General features: G+C 48.4%; 1 protein-coding gene across 1 annotated transcript in view; it reads left to right on the forward strand.

Annotated features, from left to right (window-relative positions):
• The window catches only part of LOC149431448 (uncharacterized), a 116,465-nt gene that overhangs the window by 40,923 nt on the left and 54,742 nt on the right, over nucleotides 1-20,800 (forward strand). The window contains exons 6-7 of the mRNA XM_089665598.1: nucleotides 3,317-3,499; nucleotides 6,592-6,771. Coding sequence (XP_089521724.1) covers nucleotides 3,317-3,499; nucleotides 6,592-6,771 — 363 coding nt within the window. The remainder of the gene's footprint in view (nucleotides 1-3,316; nucleotides 3,500-6,591; nucleotides 6,772-20,800) is intronic.

Raw genomic sequence — 20,800 nt, forward strand, 5'->3', positions numbered from 1 at the left:
CCTCTGCTCCCCCTCGCAGACCCCTTTACTGAGGTTAATCTAGCAGCTGAAGAAGAGCAAAGTGGAGGAGAAAACAGCAGCCTGCAAGTCTTTGATTGCAAATCATGAGGTAACACCATGACAACACATACTGCTCTAGCCTAATACTCTACTACCCTAACCTAACCTGCCACTATACTGACCCCTATCCTCTGCCCTGCAGATCCCTGTACACTGCCTTACAAGCTAATGGTCTCTGTGCATTGCCCTATAATCTTATGGCTCTATCTCTGCCCTGGTGACCCTCTGTACACTGCCTTGCTGACCTAATATCCTCTTCCCCCCTGACATTTTTTACTGCACCCCCACATCAGACAGGCTAGATGCAGCCCTGCTGGGAACTATGACCTGGTTCCAGTCTTCTGCAAGTTCCACTAACCTGCCACTATACTGCGCTAACCTGCCTCTGTACTACCCTAACCTTCCACTATACTGCCACTTTATCACCCACTCTGACCTGCCACTACACTGCCATAACCTGCCACTACGCTTCCCTAACCCGCCACTACACTGCACTAACCTGCCACAACACTGCTGTCAGGGCCTGGACTTGAACCTGGGACTTCTACTGTGTCAGGCAGTAACTCTTCTCACTGAGCTACCTGAGATGCTGGACAACACTCTGCCTGATCTATTGGACAATCCTGCCTTGTTCCTTGTTTTCTCTTGAACCTTGAACTTCTTGCTCCTCCCATGAACTTCCTGATAAAAGCCATGTCTCTGCACTTCCTGGTTGCCAGATTATTATGCCTTCCAGCCAATATCCCGCTTGTCTCTCCTGCTGCCGTCTACACCTTCGCTACCGACCTTTGGCTTGTTCCTGGACTACGATTTTGCCTCATCCTCATCTACTACCGTTTGTGACCGACCCTTGGCTTGTTGACTGACTCCGCTTCTGCTTGATCCTTAACTTGTTCGATCTGCTACTGGTTTCCGGTTTGTTCATTCCCTGATGGGGTGATCCTGAGATCTGCGACCTGGTACCAACACACAGCCAAATCCATCTCCACCATTAGGAGCTCTGGTGAAAACCGGTTAGTGCTTAGACCCCGCACCTCAGGTGAGCCTGTGTCATTCCCAGGGTGACCTGCCTGTGTACCTATCCTGCTGGTTTCAGGTAAGCCTTAACACTGCTATAGCAACTGGTCTCTGAACCTGACCCAGACCGTGACAACTATACTAACCTGCCACTATACTGCCCTAACCTGCCACTATACTACCCTAACCTGCCACTATACTACCCTAAACTGCCGCTGTAATACCCTAACCTGCCACTATACTACCCTAAACTGCCGCTGTAATACCCTAACCTGCCACTATACTGCCCTAACCTGCCACTGTACTACCCTAACCTTCCACTATACTGCCCTAACCTTCTACTGTACTGCCCTAACCTTCTACTGTACTGCCCTAACCTGCCACTGTACTGCCCTAACCTGCCACTATACTGCCCTAACCTGCCACTATACTGCCCTAACCTGCCACTCTACTGCCCTAACCTGCCACTGTACTGCCCTAAGCTTCCACTCTACTGCCCTAACCTGCCACTATACTGCCCTAACCTGCCATTCTACTGCCCTAACCTGCCACTCTACTGCCCTAACCTGCCATTCTACTGCCCTAACCTGCCATTCTACTGCCCTAACCTGCCACTCTACTGCCCTAACCTGCCACTCTACTGCCCTAACCTGCCATTCTACTGCCCTAACCTGCCACTGTACTACCCTAACCTTCCACTATACTGCCCTAACCTGCCACTATACTGCCCTAACCTGCCACTGTACTGCCCTAACCTGCCACTGTACTGCCCTAAGCTTCCACTCTACTGCCCTAACCTGCCACTATACTGTCCTAACCTGCCATTCTACTGCCCTAACCTGCCACTCTACTGCCCTAACCTGCCACTCTACTGCCCTAACCTGCCACTCTACTGCCCTAACCTGCCACTCTACTGCCCTAACCTGCCACTCTACTGCCCTAACCTGCCATTCTACTGCCCTAACCTGCCATTCTACTGCCCTAACCTGCCACTGTACTACCCTAACCTTCCACTATACTGCCCTAACCTTCCACTATACTGCCCTAACCTTCCACTGTACTGCCCTAACCTGTCACTATACTACCCTAACCTTCCACTGTACTGCCCTAACCTTCCATTGTACTGCCCTAACCTTCCACTATACTGCCCTAACCTGCCACTGTACTGCCCTAACCTTCCACTGTACTGCCCTAACCTGTCACTATACTACCCTAACCTTCCACTGTACTGCCCTAACCTTCCATTGTACTGCCCTAACCTGTCACTGTACTGCCCTAACCTGCCACTGTACTGCCCTAACCTTCCACTGTACTGCCCTAACCTGTCACTATACTACCCTAACCTTCCACTGTACTGCCCTAACCTGTCACTATACTACCCTAACCTTCCACTGTACTGCCCTAACCTGCCACTGTACTGCCCTAACCTGCCACTGTACTGCCCTAAGCTTCCACTGTACTGCCCTAAGCTTCCACTGTACTGCCCTAAGCTTCCACTGTACTGCCCTAACCTGCCACTGTACTGCCTTAACCGTCCTCTATACTGCCTTAACCGTCCTCTATACTGCGCTAACCTGCCACTATGCTGCACTAACTTGCCACTGTACTGCCCTAACCTTCCACTATACTGCCCTAACCTTCCACTATACTGCCCTAACCTTCCACTGTAATACCCTAACCTTCCACTATACTGCCCTAACCTGCCACTGTACTGCTCTAACCTGCCACTGTACTGCCCTAACCTGCCACTGTACTGCCTTAACCGTCCTCTATACTGCACTAACCTGCCACTATACTGCACTAACCTGCAGTATAGGTTGGTTAGGTTAAATTGCGGCAAAGAAAACTGGTAAAATAAGGAGAAACACTCAGTCTATATCACCTTCAAAAAAAATAAAATTATATTTCAATGATAGTCTATGACACCTGATGGATATATAAATAAAATGTTCACTTAAATAACCTACATGTCACAGCAGGGGGCAAGTCATGGCACCCCACAATATCAGGACTCCTCCATAATCTGCTCCATACTGATGGCTTCCTGATGAATGTTCTAGTAATTGTCTTCATAGAATACTGCAGACAGATCCCAGGAACCCCCCATAATGAGGAGGTCAGACCATGGTCTATAGACCACTGAAAGGTCCCATCAAAGGATCCATCATATCACACACAATCACTTTACTCCTTACACTGTGTAAAATGTACAATGATATGGTTTTATCTTGTTTTATAGGTTACTGTAGAAAGCCAACCATTGGAAATATGTCCAGTTTCTATTTAAACAAGAAGCATTATGTTAAGGGAGAATCGATAGAAGTAAAATGTAAATCTGGATATCATCCAACATCTGAAATAATGAAATGTGAAAACCCCCGCACCTCCCAGGAGTGGACTCCTCCCACTATTACCTGTATAGGTGAGTACAACACAGGACACTTCCATTATATATGCAGCATGAGAACTGAACTATGAACAATATATTCAGAACAAATTGACTTCCTTAAAGTCATATAAAGCCAAACTTTTTTATTTAATTTAAGAAAAATGTGTACTTATCCTGCTGGTCGGTGAGAGGCTCTCTACTGCTATAAAAATGGTCTTTCTATAGTTTGACTCCTCCTCCAACACACCCATTAGCCTTTCTCCAGTGAGATCCCACTCTAAAATATGCATTTGTCTTCTCTCAGTGAGATCCCATCCCCAAAATATACATTAGTCTTCCTCCAGTGAGATCCCACCTACAGCACAAACACTGGCCTTTCTCCAGTGAGATCCCACTTCCAGAACACACATTGGTCTTTCCCCAGAGAAATCCTACCTCTAGTATACACATTGGTCTTTTCCCAGTAAGAGCCAATCCCAGCATACACAGTTACAGTTGCAAGAAAAAGTATGTGAACCCCTTGGGATTATGTGGAGTTTTGCATGAATTGGGCATAAAATGTGCTCTGAACGTCATCTAAGTCACAACAATAGAAGAACACAGTCTGCTGAACATAATACTACACAAACATTAGATGTTGCCATGGTTTAATTGCACATAACATGTAAACATTCACAGTGCAGGGAGGAAAAAGTATGTGAACCTTTGGACTTAATAACTGGTTGACCCTCCTTTGGCAGCAATAACCTCAACCAAACATTTCCTGTAGTTGCAGATCAGACCTGCACAACGATCTGGAGTCATTTTGGACCACTCCTCTTCACAAAACTGTTTCAGTGTAGCAATATTCTTGGGATGTCTGGTGTGAATCGCTCTCTTAAGGTCATGCCACAGCATTTCAATCGGGTTGAGGTCAGGACTCTGACTGGGCCACTCCAGAAGGCGTATTCTGTGCTGTTGCAGCCATTGTTTTGTTGAATTACTTGTATGCTTTGGGTCATTGTCCTGTTGCATCACCCATCCTCTGCGGAGCTTCAGTTGGCGGACAGATGGTTGTACGTTTTCCTGCAAAATGTCTTGATAAACTCTGGAATTCATTTTCCCATCAATGACAACAATCCGTCCAGGCCCTGAGGCAGCAAAGCAGCCCCAAACTATGATGCTCCCTCCGCCATGTTTTACAGTGGGGATGAGGTTTTGATGTTGGTGTGCTGTGCCTTTTTTTCTCCACACATAGTGTTGTGTGTTCTTCCCAAACAACTCAATCTTGGTGTCATCTGTCCACAGTATATTTTGCCAGTAGTGCTGTGGAACATCCAGGTGCTCTTTTGCAAACTTCAAACGTGCTGCAATATTCTTTTTGGACGGCAATGGCTTCCTCCGTGGTGTCCTCCCATGTACTCCATTCTTGTTTAATGTTTTCCTTATTGTAGATGTGTCAACAAAATGTTAGCATGTGCCAGAGATTTCTGTAGGTCTTTAGCTGACACTCTGGGATTCTTCTTTACCTCATGCAGCATTCTGCGCTGTGCTCTTGCAGTCATTTTTACAGGACGACCACACCTAGGGAGAGTAGCAACAGTGCTAAACTTTCTCCATTTGTAGACAGTCTGTCTTACCGTGGACACATGAACATCAAGGCTTTTGGAGATACTTTTGTAACCCTTTCCAGCTTGATGCAAGTCAACAATTCTTGATCGTAGGTCTTCTGAGAGCTCTTTTCTGCGAGGCATGGTTCACATCAGACAGTGCTTCTTGAAACCAGTAAACCCAAAACAGGTGTGTGTTTTTTAAGGGCAGGACAGCTGTCAGCAACACATCCAATATCATCACACTGATTGGAGTCAAGGTTGGCTCACTCCTGGCTCCAATTAGTTCTGGGAGAAGTCATTAAGCTAGGGCTTCACATACTTTTTCCTCCCTGCACTGTGAATGTTTACATGTCATGTGCAATTAAACCATGGCAACATCTAATGTTTGTGTAGTATTATGTTCAGCAGACTGTGTTCTTCTATTGTTGTGACTTAGATGACGTTCAGAGCACATTTTATGCCCAATTCATGCAAAACTCCACGTAATCCCAAGGGGTTCACATACTTTTTCTTGCAACTGTAGGTCTTTTCCCAGTGAGATACAACCTGCAGCATACACATAGGTCTTTCCCCAATGATATCCCACCTCCAGCACACACGTGTCCTTGTCTAGTGAGATCCCAACACCAGAGTACATGTTGGTCTTTCCCCAGTGAGATCACATCTACAGCACACACATTGGTTATTCTCAATTAGTGAGATCCCACCTCCAGTGCACACATTGGCCATTCTCCAGTGAGATCCCACCTCCAGCATACACATGGTCTTTCCCAAATGAGATCCTACCTCCAGTACACACATTGGTCTTCCCCCAGTGAGAACCCACCTCCACCACACACACTGGTCTTCCCCCAGTGAGATCCCACCTCCAGAACTCACAAATATGTCTTTCCTCAGAGAGATACCACCTCCAGTACACACATTGGTTTTTCTCCATTGAGGTCCCTAACTTCATAGCAGAATTTGCCCTCCATAGACTTTACAGGGTTCGCAGAAAAGTTTCGGTTTATCAGGTTTTCAGCATGGGTCACAACACAGCCCCTGAATCAAACCCGGGCCTCTATGATCATCAATACTCTTCATACCATACCCCAGAGTGACGTCACTGAAAATACAGCTAAACTCTGACAAAGAACACTGAGAAACTAAGGTAAAATGCTCAGTCTGAATAATCTCTAATGGAAATAAAATTGTATTTCAAGGATTTTCTAAGATACCTGATGGATATATAAATAAAATGTTCACTTCAATAACCCACATGTCCTAGGAGGGGGCAGGTGATGGGTTCCCGCAGTATCAGGATTCCTCCATAATCTGCTCCATACTGATGGCTTCCTTATGAATGTTCTAGTAATTGTCTCCATAGAATACTGCAGACAGATCCCAGGAACCTCCCATAATGAGGAGGTCAGACCATGGTCCATAGACCACTGAAAGGTCCCATCAATGGATCTGTCCCATCACACACAATCACTTTACTCCTCACACTGCATGTAATGTATAATCATCTGCTTTTATCTCCTTCTTCCACAGCTCAGTGTAAGAAGCCCAACATAGACAATGTGGGCAGTCTCTTTATGAACATGGAGTATAAGAAGGGAGACAGGATAACAATACGGTGTAAATCTGGATATTATCCAACATTTAGCTCAATGAGTTGTAACAACCCCCATGCCTCCCCGGAATGGACTCCTCCCACTGTTGCCTGTATAGGTGAGTACAAGAACACATAACACGTCCATCATATACACAGTGTGAAAAGTGAACTCTGTACTGTATATTGAGAACAAATGTACATATCCTTCCATAAAGTCATACTAAATCCTACCTTTTTTGTAAATGTAATTCAAGAAAATCCATTATGTACAGTGGGGCAAAAAAGTATTTAGTCCCCCACCAATTGTGCAAGTTCTCCCACTTAAAAAGATGAGAGAGGCCTGTAATTGGCATCATAGGTAGACCTCAACTATGAGAGACAGAATGAGAAAAAAAATCCAGACAATTACATTGGCTGATTTGGAAAGAATTTATTTGTAGGTGACCAAATACTTATTTTCCACCATAAATTGCAAACAAGCAAGATTTCTGGCTCTCACAGACCTGGACCTTCTTCTTTAAGAGGCTCCTCTGTCCTGCACTCATTACCTGTATCAATGGCACCTGTTTGAACTTGTTATCAGTATAAAAGACACCTGTCCACTACCTCAAACAGTCACACTCCAAACTCCACTATGGTGAAGACCAAAGAGCTGTCGAAGGACACCAGAAACAAAATTGTAGACCTGCACCAGGCTGGGAAGACTGAATCTGCAATAGGCAAACAGCTTGGTGTGAACAAATCAACTGTGGGAGCAATAATTAGAAAATGGAAGACATACAAGACCACTGATAATCTCCCTCCATCTGGGGCTCCACGCAAGATCTCACCCCGTGGGGTCAAAATGATCAGAAGAACGGTGAGCGAAAATCCCAGGACCACACGGGGGGACCTAGTGAATGACCTGCAGAGAGCTGGGACCAACGTAACAAAGGCTACCATCAGTAACACACTACGCCGCCAGGGACTCAGATCCTGCAGTGCCAGATGTGTCCCCCTTCTTAAGCCAGTACATGTCCTGGCCCGTCTGATGTTTGCTAGAGAGCATTTGGATGATCCAGAAGAGGATTGGGAGAATGTCATATGGTCAGATGAAACCAAAATAGAACTGTTTGGTAGAAACACAACTCGTCGTGTTTAAAGGAGAGAGAATGTTGAGTTGCATCCAAAGAACACCATACCTACTGTGAAGCATGGGGGTGGCAACATCATGCTTTGGGGCTGTTTCTCCACAAAGGGACCAGGACGACTGATCCATGTACAGGACAGAATGAATGGGGCCATGTATCGTGAGATTTTGAGTGCAAACCTCCTTCCATCAGCAAAGGCATTGAAGATGAAACGTGGCTGGGTCTTCCAACATGACAATGATCCCAAACATACCGCCCGGGCAACGAAGGAGTGGCTTCATAAGAAGCATTTCAAGGTCCTGGAGTGGCCTAGCCAGTCTCCAGATCTCAACCCCATAGAAAACCTTTGGAGGGAGTTGAAAGTCCGTGTTACCCAGCGACAGCCCCAAATCATCACTGCTCTAGAGGAGATCTGCATGGAGGATGGGCCAACATACCAGCAACAGTGTGTGCCAACCTTGTGAAGACTTCCAGGAAACGTCTGACCTCTGTCATTGCCAACAAAGAATATATAACAAAGTATTGACATTAACTTTTCATATTGACCAAATAGTTATTTTCCACCATAATTTGCAAATAAATTATTTCCAAATCAGCCAATGTGATTGTCTGGATTTGTTTTCTCATTTTGTCTCTCATAGTTGAGGTCCACCTATGATGCCAATTACAGGCCTCTCTCATCTTTTTAAGTGGGAGAACTTGCACAATTGGTGGCTGACTAAATACTTTTTTGCCCCACTGTATAGTCTGCTTCCTTGAATTTTTGTATTTTTCCTTAGGTGGCTGGTCCCACAGCCACTGCACCCTGCTCGTGTTTGCAGGTGTCTCCCTTAAGTAGTTACTGCTAAAGAGACACCTGTGCATACGGTCTCCCAGCTGGGGCTGTGTGTTTCCATTGAACACACAACACCTGACAAGCCAAGCCCCTGCTCCTCCACCCAGGTCTTGACAGTCAACTGCAAGAGCCAATCACCTCTTCCATCTGCATCCAAGACTTTTGGGGAGCAGCGAGTCTCTTGGAGGACCCAACAGGTATAAAAGAGACACCAGGTATGTATATGGGGAAGAATGGTATCACTAGTACTGGGACTTTTTACACCAATTCTAATAATTCAGGAAAGGTAGAAATGTTTAGCATTTACTTTTTTTTACCGTATATAAAATGTATGTTCTATTACTTTGTGTGTCCCTGGTGGATTCTGCCCCAGTCTTGAATTTAGCTAAACAGAGCATGCTGCAGAAGTGAGATCCCACCTCTACTACAGACACATTGGTCTTCCCCAGTGAGATCCCACCTCCAGCACACACAATGGTCTTTCCCCAGTGAGATCCCACCTCCAGCACACACAATGGTCTTTCCCCAGTGAGATCCCACCTCCAGCACACACAATGGTCTTCCCCAGTGAAATCCCACCTCCAGCACACAAACAAGTCTTTCCCCAGCGAGTGCCCAGCCCCAGCACACACATTGATCTTTCCCCAGTAAAATCCCAGCCCCAGCACACACATTTATCTTTCTCCAGAGAAATCCCACCCCAGCACATGCATTAGTCTTTACACAGTGAAATCCCACCTCTAGCAAACACATGGCTTTTCAGCAGTGAAATCCCACTTCCAGTAAACATGGATCTTTTCCCAGTGAGATTCCACCCCCAAACACAGGTAGGTCTTTCCCCAGTGAGATTCCGTCTCCATCAAACACATAAGTCTTTCCCCAGTTATATCTCACCTCCAGCACACAGAAACTGACTTTTTCCCAGTGAGATCCAACCCCCAGCAAAGAGATAGGTCTTTCCACATTGAGATCTCACCTCCAGTACAGAAACTGACTTTTTCCAACTGAGATCCCACCTCCAGCACACATTAGCTTTTTTCCCAGTGAGATCCCACCCCCAGCAGAGAGATAGGTCTTTCCACATTGAGATCCGACCTTCGGCACACACATTGGCTTTTTCCTAGTGGGATCTTAGCTGCAGCACACACATTGGTTTTTCCTCATTGAGATCTCACTTCCAGAACACAGAAAAGTTTTTCCCAGTGAGACCCCATCCCCAGAAAAGAGAGAGTTCTTTCTCCATTGAGGTCCCACTTCCAGCACACATATTGGCTTTTACCCATTGATATCCCACCTTCAGCACACAGAACAGTATTTCCCCAGTGAAATCCCACCTCTGGCAGATGCATTGGTTTTTCTCACGTGAGACCTCACAACCAGCACGCAGATAGGGCTTTTCCCTGTGAGATCCCATCTTCAGCAAACACATTGGCTTTCTCTAAGTGAGATCCCACCTCCAGTACACAAATTGGCTTTTTCAAAGTGGGATCCCACCTCCAATACACGCATTGACTTTTTCCAAGTGGTATCCCACCCCCATCAAACAGATAAGTACTTTCTCCCCAGTCAGATCCCACCTGCAGAACACACATTGGTCTTTCCCCAGTGAGATCTCAGCTCCACCACACACATTAGTCTTTGCACAATGAGATCTCATTTCCAGCACACACATTGGCTTTTCCCCAGTGAGATCTCACCCCCAGCACACAGATAGGGCTTTTCCCAATGATTCCTCACTGCTTAGTACCCACAATTCACCATGCAGATTACTTATTGTTCTATCCCCAGTGAGATTCCACCCCCAGCACACACATTGGTTTTTCCCCAGTGAAATCCCACACCTAGCAAACATATTGGTCTTTCCCCAGTGAAATCCCACCTCCAGCAAACTCATTGGCCTTTCACCAGTGAGATCCCACCTCCAGCACAAAAAGTCTTTCTCCATTGAGATCCCACCCCCAGGACATACACTGGTCTTTCCCTAGTGAGATCCCACTCCCAGCACGCAGATAGGTCTTTCCCCAGTGAAATCCCACTTCCAGCACACATTGATCTTTTCCCAGTGAGATATCCACCCCTCCCCGAACACAGATAGTTCTTTGCCCAGTGACATTCCATCTCCCGCAAACAGATAAGTCATTCCCCAGTTATATCCCACCCCCAGCACACAAATAATTCTGTCCCAGTAAGATCCCACCTCCTTCAAACACATTGACTTTTCACCAGTGAAATCCCACCTCCAGTACAGAAACTGGCTTTTTCCAAGTGAGATCCCGCCTCCAGTACACACATTGGCTTTTTCCCAGTGAGATCCCACCTCCAGTACACACATTGGCTTTTTCCCAGTGAGATCCCACCTCCAGTACACACATTGGCTTTTTCCCAGTGAGATCCCACCTCCAGTACACACATTGGCTTTTTCCCAGTGAGATCCCACCTCCAGTACACACATTGGCTTTTTCCCAGTGAGATCCCACCTCCAGTACACACATTGGCTTTTTCCCAGTGAGATCCCACCTCCAGTACACACATTGGCTTTTTCCCAGTGAGATCCCACCTCCAGTACACACATTGGCTTTTTCCCAGTGAGATCCCACCTCCAGTACACACATTGGCTTTTTCCCAGTGAGATCCCACCTCCAGTACACACATTGGCTTTTTCCAAGTGAGATCCCACCTCCAGTACACACATTGGCTTTTTCCCAGTGAGATCCCACCTCCAGTACACACATTGGCTTTTTCCAAGTGAGATCCCACCTCCAGTACACACATTGTTTTTTTTTCCCAGTGAGATCCCACCTCGAGTACACACATTGGCTTTTTCCCAGTGAGATCCCACCCCCATCAAATAGATAGGTCTTTCCTCATTGAGATCCCACTTCCAGCACACAGAACAGTCTTTCCCCAGTGAGATCCTAGCTCCAGCACACATTGACTTTTTCCCAGTGAGACCCCAGCCCCAGAAAAAAGATAGGTCTTTTCCCATTGAAGTCCCACTTACAGCACACATATTGGCTTTTACCCAGTGAGATCCCACCTCCAGCACACAGAAAGGTCTTTCTCCAGTAAGATCCCACCTCTGGCAGATGCATTTTTTTCTCCCATGAGATCTCACAACCAGTACACAGATAGGGCTTTTCCAAGTGAGATCCCACCTCCAGTACACAAATTGGCTTTTTCCAAGTGAGATCCCACCCCCAGAAAATAGATAGGTCTTTCCCTATTGAGAAATCACCTCCAGCACACACATTGCTGGATGTAGAATCTCACCGGGGAAAAGCCAAACAGTTAAGTCATTCCCCAGTGATATCCCACCTCCAGTACACACACTGGTATTTCCCAGTGAGATCCCACTTCCAACAAACACATTGGCTTTTCACCAGTCAGATCCCGCCTCCAGCACACAGAAAGTATTTCCCCAGTGAGATCCCACCTCTGGCAGATGCATTGGTTTTTCTCCAGTGAGATCTCACAACCAGTACACAGATGGGGCTTTTCACCAGTGAGATCCCACCTCCAGCACACACATTAACTTTTCACCATGGAGATCCCACCTCCAGTACACAAACTGACTTTTCCAAGTGAGATCATACCTCTAGTTCACAAATTGGCTTTTTCCAAGTGAGACCCCACCTCCAGTACACAAATTGGCTTTTTCCAAGTGAAATCCCACCTCCAGTAAATACATTGGCTTTTTCCCTGTGAGAATTCACCCCCAGAAAACTGATAAGTCTTTCCCCGGTGAGAACCCACCTCCAGCAAACACATCAGCTTTTCACCAGGGATATCCCACCTCCAATACACAAATTGGCTTTTCCAAGTGAGATCCTACCTCTAGTTCTCAAACTGTCTTTTTCCAAAAGAGATCCCACCTCCTCCAGTACACAAATTGTCTTTTTCCAAGTGAGATACCACCCACAACAAAGAGATAGGTCTTTCCCAATTGAGATCTTCCCTCCAGGATACACATTGGCTTTTCTCCAGTGAGATCCCACCTCCAGAAAACAGATACGTCTTTCCCCAGTGAGATCCCACCTCCAGCCCACACATTGGTCTTTCTCCAGTGAGATCTCAGCTCCAGCACACAAATTGATCTTTGCTCATTGAGATCCAATATTCAGCACACACATTGGCTTTTCCCCAGTGAGATCTCACCCCCAGCACACATAAAACTCTTTCCCCATGAGATCCCACTTCTGGCAGACACATTGGCTTTTCTCTAGTGAGAAATCACCACCAACACAGAAAGGTCTTTCCCCAATGACTCCTCACTGTGTAGTACCCACAATTCACTATTCATATAACATATTGAACAGTGTTCATGTCTTTCCATAGAAATTGCTATATACAGTACCATAGCCTTTGCTATATACAGTAATATATCCTGTGCTATATATACAGTATCGGTGCCATATACAGTATCACTATGTCTTGTATTGTATATGATACTGATGCTTTACAGTGAATCACAGTTTGTGTGTCTATGGAAAGTGAAGTGGAAGCTCACCTGAATTCATTATGATTTCCTGGGACCCAACAGTCCTTTTTAGTGTGTGTGTGTGTGTTGCATTGTTTCTATCCCCTTTTTTTATTTGAGTTTTTCTTTTATATATTAGCAGTTTTATTTTATTTCCTTAAAAAAGGGTGTTGTTTTGCCTGTAGTGTTTTTGGGAGGATGTTTGGGTTTTTTTTCTTCATGTATTTTGCATTTCTGTGTGTTCTTTGTGTATGGGCACAGGTTGGTTCTTCTTACAAAAGCTTATATCCTGTGCTCAAAATTAGTGAAAATTATGTTATAAATATCCGTGATAAAGTGTTCAAAAACATTTAATTAAAATAAAATAAATAATACCAAATACATATGCAGTAAATAAAAAATATTGGCTGCTGCTACTAGATTGGGTGCAGTATCTCAAGGTTATATGAACACGGGTAGATAAGCACTGCCTTTATATATGCACAATACAATCCCAATCTCAATAATTCAATATCCATAGAATCCATCAATAGTCCATAGAATTGGTGCACTGGCGGGGAGCACAGTTTACAAATTGGCACTTTAATAAGAATAAGCACAGGCACTGTTAAGGGTCTGCACAATTTGCACTAATTCTATGGACTACTGATGGTGTCACCATATTGATTTATTGAGATTATGATTGTATTCTGGATATATAAAGCAGCACTTATCTACTTATGGATTTCCTTACAGCCACACTCCTCTACTTCCTCCTTTCAGCTCTTCACTTTCCCCCTCTGTCCCCATTATACACGATTTTTTCTCAGCAGCCTCTACCAAGATGGATGACAGTATATCAATGGGTTTTAGAGATCTACCATATGGCTCCTCTGGTCAGGAAGAGAATCAGCATTGGACCAGGGCTGCAATCTGTTCCCCAGCTGAAACATGCAGCCCCAGCTGCTGGAGTGCAAAAAAAAAAAAAATACATCCCTCATGCCCAGCGCCTAAATACCACTTTAGCCAGTTGTTGCTTTACAAGTCTTTCTAGCCAGGGGATTCTGCACCCTTTCAGGAATTTGTGGCCTGTGCTGCACTGTAGAGGCAGGTTCCCAGCTGCCATCACTTTCTCCTTCACCTGCACATGGAGGGCAAGGTTTCCATGTCACTAGATCACATGGTCAGTAGTAAAGTTCACATGACCACAGACACATGGTCCAGTAAATTGGGCTTGAGAGGTGTATATATAGTTCCCAGCCCACTGGGTGACTGATGGCAGCCGGGAAGGATGCAGGACAGGGCACGCTGATGGAACTGTTCAGCTGTTCTTTTTTTACATGTACTCTGCCTGCTCACTCCCTTTGGAGTAGTGGAATAGCAAAAAGGCTTCAAGGCATCTGTATCAAATTGTTATATTTGCTTAGGTATACAGCATGAGAAAAAAAAGACATTGTGATTTGCTTATCCCAAATCAGGTCTGGCAGATCTCCCTCTGTAAATATATAAGAAGTGCATACTATCCAATTGCTAACAAATTAAGTTTTTCTGGTTTCTTACTCTAACAAAGCCCACTCTACATGATGTGCTGTGTGTCTGTGCAATATTTCTGGTGTGATACTGATACTAAGATCACAACAAGCCATGCTCTGGGGCTTGTTTTGCCCATGTTTGGCAATTTATATGATGTTGTTAACTTTAGAATTCTAGCTTTAGGAACTGGGCTGCAGTTTGGAGACCACTGGTTTAAACTATCAAACAATAATTGAGATTATACATCCGAAAATGAAATTTTACCAATCATAATCTGAAATAATCAAATGTAAGTGAAAATAAAACTGTGCACTGTATATCTTAAAAAAGAATCCCCTCTTAAACAATTCCTCATCTTCCAAGACCCATATGGAATGTGCTTGGTAAAAAATATGTTTAGACAAGTTTCCAATGACTCCTCTGTGTCTTCCACCAATTTTGTGAATAGCTCAGCATTGTGTACATCCTAAGGAATAAGCACTCAGCAGATGGTATTGACTCCATCAACATGTTTCATTAAAACTAACTTCCTCAGGAGAGGACCTTGAATGGTGTGAATGACAGCACTGAAAATGCATATATATATATACATTCAGAAATGTCCTCTAAATACATATAAAGGCAGGTTCGACAATGTCAATGTGAATGAGGCCTGAGGATCTGTGTTGATCAGCTTTTGTTCATGTCAGAAACCGCTTCTCCCCCCATACAAGTCTATGGGAATGCAAAGATCAGGCGGAAGTCAACTGCCACTCAAATTCATTAAATGTATCTGACAGCATTTTCCCATCTATATGTAGCACTCACCCCCATAAGGCCTGCTGATTTTCCTTAGGTTCTTTGCCCAATGTAGTGCAATGACAGCCAGGCACACACAGCAATAGTCACTCTTTCTGGCTCAATGAACAGTTCAAGGCAGTGGTCTCCAAACTCTGGCTCAAGGGCCGGATGTGGCCCTTTGCTTGCCTTCATCCGTCCCTTGGGGCACTATTTCTCCCACTGACACCAACGATGGGGCACTCTTGATCCCACTGACACACAAACTATGAAGCACTATTCCTTCTACTGATACAAGTCACTATTACTCCCCCTGAAAGCAAAAAGGGGTCATTATTGCCTCCACTGTGTCAGGAATGGACTGGCCAGCAATGGTGGGACTCACCTGCCTTTTGATCTGCAGTACCAGGGCTGGCCAGCGGGTGCTCCCAGCAATCAGAGACTCAACTTTGCAGCCAGCTAACACCTGGAACTGATTATGCTGGGGTATTTAAGGGATGGACAGACCCGCAGACTCTGCCTTGGTGTTGTGTTTTTCCTGGGCCCTGGCCCTGTCCCTGTCTTGTTGCTGACCCGGCTTGATTCTGACCTCTGCTGACGTCTCCTGTTCTGATCCCTGGCTTGTGACCCCGACCATTCTCTGCCTACCCCCTGTACTTACCTGCCTGTTAGTTGCTATACCCTGCTCGTGACCTGACTATTCTCCGCTTACTCCCCCTGTACCACGCTGCCCGCACGATATTGACCCGGCCTGCCTGTCGACGCTTGCACTGTATGTACTGTTATCTGTGGGTGGTTGGTTTGGTTTGTTTGCACTGTATTATGTTTTAGTATTGCACTGCGTTTATGTTTGTATTGTTAGTGTCAATAAATTACATTGTTTATAACATATCTGAAGTCTGCGTTTCCCTGCGTCAGTCACACACCTCTGGTCACACCCGGGAGCCCTGACATTACACCAAGGCCAATCCTGACCAGAAGTGGCTGCACAGGGAAGCCATCTTGGTTTGTTGATGGGAAGGATGGATCTGGATGAGGTTGCATATTTATATCTGCTAGTGTTTGATGACAGGGAGTATGCTTATCAAACTCTGAAGGAGTATACCCGGGATGAACTGCTAGAATGTATACGGCTCGCTCATGTTCTAGTAGATCAGGGCACAGAGTTCTCTGAGGTGCAGCCATTGATTGAGGTTTGTGCTGAGTTGGTTTCATCTGGTACCCCCGAATGCAGGGATGAATTTTAGTGCCGACCAGGTAGAGTCCCTGGTATGGTTATTAGAGGATGATGTGGGTTATTTTCTGGAGCGTTATTCCACATGTTCACCACAGGTACTCAGAGATTGTATAAACGCAGTGCAGTCATTGACCAGACAGGCTTTGTGTAAGCTGAGCTTTGTTCAACCCATACTGCAGACATGGACAGACTTGTTGCACCCAGCCTCAGTCAGCTTACAAAGACCCAGTCCTGCTTCTAACCTATTTCCTCAAAGCTCTACTCCTGTATTCCCAACAGCTCCTCCAGTTACAGCCCAGTATACTTGGCTATCTACCGCATGTCAGTACCCTGTTCCCACTCGCTGCACCTATCCTGCCTTTAACCCTGTAAAAAAGCCCTCTGTAGCAACTGTTCCCTCCCCTGTTCCATCCTCCAGCTCTTCTCTGTCTCCAGCTGCTCCATTCGTTTGCAGACCTGCGTTTACTTGCAGTGCTCCAGTAGTTAAAACCAGAAAAAAGCGAAAATTCTTTCCAACCAATACCATCCTGCCAGTATCCAAACCGGTGAACCTGCCTTCCGTGGTTCAGCCTGAAGCCTCTACTCAGCCTGATGCCTGTACGCAGCCTGATGCCTGTACGCAGCCTGATGCCTGTACGCAGCCTGATGCCTCTACTCAGCCTGATGCCTCTACTCAGCCTGAAGCCTCTACTCAGCCTGAAGCCTCTACTCAGCCTGAAGCCTCTACTCAGCCTGAAGCCTCTACTCAGCCTGAAGCCTCTACTCAGCCTGAAGCCTCTACTCAGCCTGAAGCCTCTACTCAGCCTGATGCCTCTACTCAGCCTGATGCCTCTACTCAGCCTGATGCCTGTACGCAGCCTGATGCCTGTACGCAGCCTGATGCCTCTACTCAGCCTGATGCCTGTACGCAGCCTGATGCCCCTACTCAGCCTGAAGCCCGTACGCAGCCTGATGCCCGTACGCAGCCTGATGCCCCTACTCAGCCTGAAGCCCCTACTCAGCCTGAAGCCCCTACTCAGCCTGAAGCCCCTACTCAGCCTGAAGCCCCTACTCAGCCTGAAGCCCCTACTCAGCCTGAAGCCCCTACTCAGCCTGAAGCCCCTACTCAGCCTGAAGCCCCTACTCAGCCTGAAGCCCCTACTCAGCCTGAAGCCCCTACTCAGCCTGAAGCCCCTACTCAGCCTGAAGCCCCTACTCAGCCTGAAGCCCCTACTCAGCCTGAAGCCTCTACTCAGCCTGATGCCTCTACTCAGCCTGATGCCTCTACTCAGCCTGAAGCCTCTACTCAGCCTGAAGCCTCTACTCAGCCTGAAGCCTCTACTCAGCCTGAAGCCTCTACTCAGCCTGAAGCCTCTACTCAGCCTGATGCCTCTACTCAGCCTGATGCCTCTACTCAGCCTGATGCCTCTACTCAGCCTGATGCCTCTACTCAGCCTGATGCCTCTACTCAGCCTGATGCCTCTACTCAGCCTGATGCCTCTACTCAGCCTGATGCCTCTACTCAGCCGGATGCCTGCATTCAGCCTGATGCCTCTACCCAGCATGATGAACTGATCCAGCCTGACGATCCTATTAGGCCTGGTGACCTGATGCCCGCTGTCGAGCCAGACAATCCGGTACCTGATGACCTGGTGCCCGCTGTCATACCTGGTGACCCGATACCCGCGGTCGAGCCAGACAATCCGGTACCTGATGACCCGGTGCCCGCTGTCGTGCCAATTGACTCAGAGCCCGCTGTCGTACCTGGTGACTCGGTGCCCACTGCCTTGCCAGATGACGCGGTGCCCGCTGGCGAGCCAAATGACCTGATGCCTAGTGACCCAGTGCCCGCTGTCATACCTGGTGACCCGATGCCCGGTGACCCGGTGCCCACTGCCTTGCCAGATGACGCGGTGCCCGCTGGCAAGCCAAATGACCTGATGCCTGGTGACCCAGTGCCCGCTGTCATACCTGGTGACCCGACGCCCGCTGTCGAGCCAGACAATCCGGTACCTAATGACCCGGTGCCCGCTGTCGAGCCAAATAACCTGATGCCTGGTGACCCGATGCCCGCTGTCCAGCCAGACGATTCAATGTCTGCCCCAGTGCCCGCGGTCATGCCAGTTGACTCGGAGCCCACTGCCTTGCCAGATGACTCGGTGCTCGCTGTCGAGCCAAATGACTTGATGCCTGGTGACCCGATGCCCGCTGTCCAGTCAGACAATCCAATGTCTGACCCAGTGCCCGCGGTCATACCAGTTGACTCGGAGCCCACTGCCTTGCCAGATGACGCGGTGCCCGCTGTCGAGCCAAATGACCTGATGCCTGGTGACCCGATGCCCGCTGTCCAGCCAGACGATCCAATGTCTGACCCAGTGCCAGCGGTCATGCCAGTTGACTCGGAGCCCACTGTCGTGCCTGGTGACTCGGTGCCTGCCGCTTCGCTTGGGGGCCCGAGACCTGTCGCTCCATCTGGGGGTCCGGCGCCCGCCGCTCCGCCTGAGGGCCCGAGACCTGTTGCTCCACCTGGGGGTCCGGCGCCCGCCGCTCCGCCTGAGGGCCCGAGACCTGTCGCTCCATCTGGGGGTCCAGCGCCCGCCGCTCCGCCTGAGGGCCCGAGACCTGTCGCTCCGCCTGGGGGCCCGAGACCTGTCGCTCCACCTGGGGGTCCGGCGCCCGCCGCTCCGCCTGAGGGCCCGAGACCTGTCGCTCCACCTGGGGGTCCGGCGCCCGCCGCTCCGCCTGAGGGCCCAAGACCTGTCGCTCCATCTGGGGGTCCGGCGCCCGCCGCTCCGCCTGAGGGCCCAAGACCTGTCGCTCCGCCTGGGGGCCCGACGCCTGTCGCCCCGCCTGGGGGCCCGATGCCTGTCGCCCCGCCTGGGGGCCCGATGCCTGTCGCCCCTCCTGGGGGCCCGGCGCCCGCCGCTCTGCCTGGGGGCCCGATGCCGGTCGCCCCGCCTGGGGACCCGATGCCGGTCGCCCCGCCCGGGGGCCCGATGCCTGTTGCCCCGCCCGGTGCCTGCTGCTCCGCCTGGTGGCCCGCTGCCTGCTGCTTCGCCTGGTAATCCGATGTGCCTCTGCCCGGAGTCCTGCCCGATGTGCCTCTGCCCGGAGTCCTGCCCGATGTGCCTCTGCCCGGAGTCCTGCCCGATGTGCCTCTGCCCGGAGTCCTGCCCGATGTGCCTCTGCCCGGAGTCCAGCCCGATGTGCCTCTGCCCGGAGTCCAGCCCGATGTGCCTCTGCCCGGTGTGCCTTTGCCCAATGTGCCTCTGCCCGTTGTGCCCCTGCCCGGTGTGCCGCTGCCCGGAGTCCTGCCCGGTGTGCCAGTCTTTGATATCCCGCCAGTTACCAGACCGGGGCGGTGGAACATTTTGCCCAGCTAGGACTATTTGGAGCGTCCTGAGGCCGCTCCTTGAGGGGGGGGTACTGTCAGGAATGGACTGGTCAGCAACGGTGGGACTCACCTGCCTTTTGATCTGCAGTACCAGGGCTGGCCAGCGGGTGCTCCCAGCAATCAGAGACTCAACTTTGCAGCCAGCTAACACCTGGAACTGATTATGCTGGGGTATTTAAGGGATGGACAGACCCGCAGACTCTGCCTTGGTGTTGTGTTTTTCCTGGGCCCTGTATCTTGTTCCTGCATCCTGTCCCTGTCCCTGTTCCTGTCTTGTTGCTGACCCGGCTTGATTCTGACCTCTGCTGACTTCTCCTGTTCTGATCCCTGGCTTGTGACCCCGACCATTCTCTGCCTACCCCCTGTACTTACCTGCCTGTTAGTTGCTGTACCCTGCTCGTGACCTGACTATTCTCCGCTTGCTCCCCCTGTACCACGCTGCCCGCACGATATTGACCCGGCCTGCCTGACGACGCTTGCACTGTATGTACTGTTATCTGTGGGTGGTTTGGTTTGTTTGCATTGTATTATGTTTTAGTATTGCACTGCGTTTATGTTTGTATTGTTAGTGTCAATAAATTACATTGTTTATAACATATCTGAAGTCTGCGTTTCCCTGCGTCAGTCACACACCTCTGGTCACACCCGGGAGCCCTGACATTACACCAAGGCCAATCCTGACCAGAAGTGGCTGCACAGGGAAGCCATCTTGGTTTGTTGATGGGAAGGATGGATCTGGATGATGGTGCACTATTGCTCCCACTGATACCAATGATGGGGCACTATCCCTACCAATGATGGGGT

The sequence above is a fragment of the Staurois parvus genome, unplaced genomic scaffold, assembly GCF_062004578.1.
Source record: "Staurois parvus isolate SC_StPar_1 unplaced genomic scaffold, SC_StPar_1.0 ptg002258l, whole genome shotgun sequence".
Classification (NCBI taxonomy): domain Eukaryota; kingdom Metazoa; phylum Chordata; class Amphibia; order Anura; family Ranidae; genus Staurois; species Staurois parvus.